General features: G+C 35.6%; 1 protein-coding gene across 1 annotated transcript in view; it reads right to left on the reverse strand.

Annotated features, from left to right (window-relative positions):
• Positions 1–1314: 1314 nt before the first annotated feature.
• LOC107751219 (cyclin-dependent kinase 18-like) overlaps positions 1315–5884 on the reverse strand; it is a 57191-nt gene continuing 52621 nt past the window's right edge. Inside the window, exons 9-11 of the mRNA XM_016566887.1 lie at positions 2073–2163; positions 1838–1915; positions 1315–1662 (exon numbers count right to left, since the gene is read on the reverse strand). Coding sequence (XP_016422373.1) covers positions 1628–1662; positions 1838–1915; positions 2073–2163 — 204 coding nt within the window. The 3' untranslated portion in view covers positions 1315–1627. The remainder of the gene's footprint in view (positions 1663–1837; positions 1916–2072; positions 2164–5884) is intronic.

Here is a 5884-nt window from a genome sequence, read left to right on the forward strand (position 1 = left end):
AAATCTAAATCTTTTATAAAACATTTAGACATCATCTAAGTTTATTTAATACCATAGTTTATTTTTTTTTCTGGCAAAAGTTCACCGAGAATAAAGAAAACACTTGTCAAAATACATATATTTATATATTAATTCTTTTCAATAGAGTATTTAAAATATTTTCATTTACCACAAAACATAAATTAGTGCCGCTTCTTCGGTAATGGTAAACTAAATCATTTTAAGTCATTATATTTTCTTCTTTGTCAGTCATTCTCAATTTTTCTGTTCCCCGGTGGCCTTTAAATTATTAAGCTTTTCATTTCTGACCACTAGCTTGTGCTCAGTGCCGTTTACAATAAAGAGTCATAGTGCTTTCATCTTTAAACTACAAGATACAGTAGGAGTAGGTGAACAATAATTAGGTTTCAGGTCCAGGACACTTGCATGCCATGTGCAAATACGGAGTAGCAATTAGCTTAAATGGCAAAACGAATATCTGCACGTGCAATTACTTGAAAGGACCGAGATCCTCGAGGAGATTGAAGAAGATGGTTTTTCGATAAGCGTAAAATTGGACCCCATCATCTCTTACGGTCTGCAAAAGGCACCTCTTGATGATAATGTAAATTAGTAACTAGTCAAAGATGCTGTAAGCGAGTACCACAGCTTTTTCCCCCCTAGCCAATCAGAAACACTCTTTGCCTGTCAATCATTTTGTGGACAGGACGGGATTTAGAAGAAAGGGAGCAGGCGGTCTAATTTTGTTGGCTAAAATCACTTACAGCACCTTTAGTAGCCAAAGTTCAATGGTATTATGACAGAATTCAAGTAATTCTCTATTCAATGGCTCAAATATTTACGACAATTTACATTTTTAATGTGTCAACCCCTCTCGATATTAAAATATTGAATGAACGCTTGTGAAATAAACCGCAATATGAGCTTGTGCAATGACTCGTCAAACACGTATGGCAAAACAAGTCAAACTTCAAACAGAAATGAAGGCAATTTCACTCAATGGGAAAAGTAGGACATGAAGCTACCATGTTTCTTGCACATACACATACACACGCACAATTAAAAATACTATGAACATCTGAAAATACTACTAGATCCAGGCGGAGAAGAGGCCGAACTCAAGTCTGAGGCCTGGTTTCACAGTCAGGGCTTAGACTAAGCCAGGTTTAGGCCATAGTTCAATTAGGACATGTAAGTATCTTTTATAAACGTTCCTTGGAAGAAGAAAAAAAAACATTACTGGTGTAATGTCTTGAGACAAAACAATGTTTTAAAATATGTCAGTGCAAGTTTCTTTCAGTTAAAACAGCTCATGCATTTTAGTCTGGAGCTAGGCTTAAGCCTTGTCTGTGAAACCAGGGGTAAATGTCTTTAAAGATTTGAGCTTTAGGATCGGTGTGGTTTTTAGGTTTAAAAGAGACTGCAAGAGAGATTTGATTGAGCCTTGGCCACACTTTTAACCAGCTGATGTTATGACTGAGGATGATTCACTTCTATTGAATCTGTTTTCTGAAGTACATGTTTGTGAATGGATGCATGCATGTTTTGGATGGAGAAACAAAGCTGTTTGCTTCATAATGGTTTTGTTCTGGTGATCTCTTCATGCACACCGCTTTGTTTCTTGTCTTCAGAATATGCTTTGTCTGCGGTTCTTGCCTCGACCTGGATTTGGAGAAAATGACCCATTGTTAGACAGATCTGCAGGAGTGCAGGTGAGGTGAAAGCGCTTTCTTACAGGTTTACAGATGGGATTAATGTTCCTTGTGCATGACTAAACATGATCAAGTTGCGCTCTGCAAATAGAGATGAGGGATGTCAAAGCAATGGACTTGAATACCCGGCGGCTGGAATACTGAGCTCTTGTGTCCCGGATCCTTCTGTAGCTGGAGCTCCCTCAGTGAAAACACAGATGAGGCTAGAGAGGATAGAAGACAAGTGGGTGATGATCAAAGCAAATGTATTTTCTTCTTTGTTGATTCATCAAGGTGAAAGACAGATGATAAGGCTCGTGTTGAGGTGATGTTATGTAAGCAGACAATCTAGAAATAGCATAAGTATTGGGATGAACTCACTGTCAGGTATGGAGTGGATGTTCTCGCCCAGAGTCAGGAAGTAAGAGTGTCTCAGAGACGACTCGGCGGAAATCCTGCGCTTGGTGTCATACTGAACAGAAACAAAACAAAAAGAAAAATGGAGGGAAATTTATATTTTGTTATTGGACATTATATTTGAATATAAATATTATAATATAAACAATATTAATATTATGCATAATGTTTCAATCTATAGTGACCATAATTAGGATTTAGCATATATTAAGGTTTTATTTGTTTATATATATTTATATATTAATTTCTATATATTTTAAATATAAATATTATACATTTCTTATTGTTTTCTAAAAAAATTTACATTGATATCATCAATATTTTTTTTGGTTTCTCAGAAAAGAAAGCCTTCATTTGAAATGTAACAGTTTTATCCATTTTTAGAAGTCCAGTAGATACTCTCTAACATGAATAAAAACATTTTAGTGATGTTCTCAAATTGATAAATCTAAGAAAGAAATAATGAATTAATGCAGAAAGAAATAATGTAGTACAAAAGAGAAGGAGAGAAACGCATTCACGTTTCTGCACAAATACCGCATTCTACCGAAATACAAACGCACATAATCTTAGACCTCCCATTGACTATTCTGTTGTTGTTAAATTAAACGAATCATAACTATTAATCTCTATTTTTAGGCTTTTTACCATCTGATACCATCAGGGTACATGGTACATTTGTAGGTGCAGATTTTATTTAGGACGCTATTTGGCACAGCCCTTTTAATCACATTTACCTAACTGTCATACTGGAGACATTGTAGTATATTGACTTTTAAAGTTTGTAAATTAAGTTTATCATAATAGTTTGCTTGTTTTACCTGGTTTTAGCTGGCGTTCCAGTCTGACCAGCCAAAGAGTGGCCCAAAACCCCACTAAAACCAGAAAAAAAGACGTTTCGTCGTTACCATTTGAGTTCAATGGAACTAACGACCATAGTTAGCTAACGATGCTTTTGGGAAACGCACCCCAGGATGGGAGACCAGCAAAGACCAGTAAACTCACTTAATGTGTGTGTGTGTGTGTGTGTGTGTGTGTGTTTTTAGAAGTAAATAAAGACATATTTAGTTGTTCTGTGAATCATTTTTTCTCAAAAGAACATCTTGATGACTTAATAAGCTAATCATAATGGTTGGTTTTACCTGTTTTTTAATTAATTAATTAATTTCTGGCTTAAGCTCTAAAACTAGCAAAAAACAGCCTGACCAAGCTTAAACTGCTTTCTTTCTTTCTTTCTTTCTTTCTTTCTTTCAGCAGGGTGCAAACATATTTCCAAACTCTAAACTTAATATACATTGTTTGACTTTTTTTTTTTAAGCACATAAAGACATATTTAGTTGCTCTGTCAATCATTTTTCTTGAAAAATTTTTCATGCAACTTTATATCATATTGCATATTAACTTTTTTTTTTTTTTTTCTGAAGACATCTGCATTTTTTTGTCCCCAAATGTACACTGGAAAAAAAAAATATTATGTAGCAACATTTTTTACTTAGAAATTGCTAGTAAATTTCAGAATTAATTACAAAGACATAGCAAGTAACACAATTAGTTACATTTTGCAGTAGAAAAACTGAAATAGTATTTCCTTGTAAAATGTACTCCATTAATCATTTGTTTTATTTACAACTTCGTAAAATCATTTTTTACAGTGTATAGCTGGGTCACTAACATGCATTACTGTATGCAATGTCTACTGCAGACTACAGCCAAAACGCTATGATCAGCATTGAGTCTCTGGAAGAGTCTTTAGCCTGTGGCAGCCCTCTTTGTTCAGTCATTCCCCCAACACAATCTTGAACAATATTCCTCTGAAAGGTCCTTACTCTTGCCTGTACCTGAGTGAAGCGTGGAGGTGTCTGCGTTTGTTTACCAGTGTTTTGATAACGCTATAATGCTCCGGGCCTGACACCCCTGCCTGTATCAAACTAATTGGACCTGGAGGAGAGCAGGCAGAGAGGGGAAGCTGACACCATAATTAGCTTCTGAGCTCACCCCGTCTCGGCAGCGAAACTCTTTAACAAGGGCCTTTTTTCACCCAGGGATTTTTGTACTATTATTATAATAGTACAAAAAAAAAAGCTACAGGTCTGTATTTCATGCTTGAGAATGAAGGCTTTTACATCAATTATTGTATTTTGTAGTGACTTAAGTTAATGTGGCGTAATGGCTTTGTTGGAGACTCACCAAATAGATTTCTATTAACCAATAGAAAAGAATGTCAGTATTATTGGATTATCAGTCTCTTATTATGCAGATGTCAACAGAATTGTATGCATAGTTGCATGGACATTATTGTTATCGTCTGTTAACACAGCAGTGTTTTTAACAATAAATAGACACTTTATCAGATTGAACTATAGTGACTCACATTTTACTACCAAAATAGGCAGTAATATTCCTGTTTCATCCATACTGTGATACCAGAAATATTGTCTTCCTGCTATTCTGCCATATGTCATCCTTCGATGACCTCTTTCATCAGCAGGGCGTTTCTAAACACAGTACCACCACTGGCTAGCTGTGTGTGTGTTTTTGGACTATTCTCAGTACAGCCCTGCAGGGCTGTTGTTTTTGACATCTGACACAGACTGGCAAATCCTCATATTGCGTAAATCTATTGCCTCATATCTTGCTGGCTCCTCCTTAGCATTCCAACAAATGGAAAGTTGTCTACACAGAGCAATGCACCTCAGATAATATTTATGTTTTCAGTAAGAATGTATACATAAATACAGGGATTGATGCTTACTTTTCACATGTGCTCCTAATTTGAAACATTTAGGAGGGCATAAAGACCTAAAAGTGCATGAAAGTGTATCATAGAATTAGTTTTTCCTTAAAAAAAAGGGACATTTACATGCAAAATGATTAAATTTATTTGAATACTAAAAGTACACTAGGTTTTCTAATATTTATGCTTCAAACTGTTTACTTAGAAAAGTTCACCCACAAAATGTAAATTTGCAGAAAATTTACTCATCCTCAGGCCATATAAGATGTAGATGAATTTGTTTCTTCATTGGAACAGATTTGGAGAAATTTAGCATTCCATCACTTGCTCACCAATGGATCCTCTGCCGTGGATGGGTGCCGTCAGAATGAGAGTCCAAACAGCTGATAAAAACATCACAATAATCCACAAGTAATTCACACCACTCCAGTCCATAAATTAATAAGCTGTGTGTTTGTAAGAAGCGAATCCATCATTAACGTGTTTTTTAAAGGGGTCATATGATGTTGCTAAAAAGAACATTATTTTGTGTATTTGGTGTAATGAAATGTGTTTATGCGGTTTAAGGTTAAAAAAACACATTATTTTCCACATTCTGTACATTATTGTTTCTCCTCTATGCCCCGCCTTTCTGAAACGCATCAATTTTTACAAAGCTCATCGGTAGGGCTGGGTATCGTTCAAAAATTTTCGATATCAATACAGATACCGATACCGATACTTTGACTTTGATACCGGTTCCTGAACGATACTTTTTTCGATACCAATTTTATGAAATCAATTTGAACAAGATTACATTATCTAAAAAAAAAAAAAAACTTTGGTTTTATTTTTCAGCTTGTTGATGCTTGTACAAACTCAAAGACTCATCTCCTGAGCCACTGCACAAAGGAACAAAATGTAACCAACACAATAAATCAGAGCAAAATCCAGACCGATCGGTGTATTACAGTACCACGTGAGCTAAAGAGAGCAGACTGCTCTGTGCTCTTTCGAATCGCTCTCGCGGATGTCAAACACTGATCGATCTGCGCCGCACCTC

Source organism: Sinocyclocheilus rhinocerous, unplaced genomic scaffold (genome assembly GCF_001515625.1).
Source record: "Sinocyclocheilus rhinocerous isolate Xijiao unplaced genomic scaffold, SAMN03320098_v1.1 scaffold362, whole genome shotgun sequence".
In the NCBI taxonomy this organism is placed as follows: Eukaryota; Metazoa; Chordata; class Actinopteri; order Cypriniformes; family Cyprinidae; genus Sinocyclocheilus; species Sinocyclocheilus rhinocerous.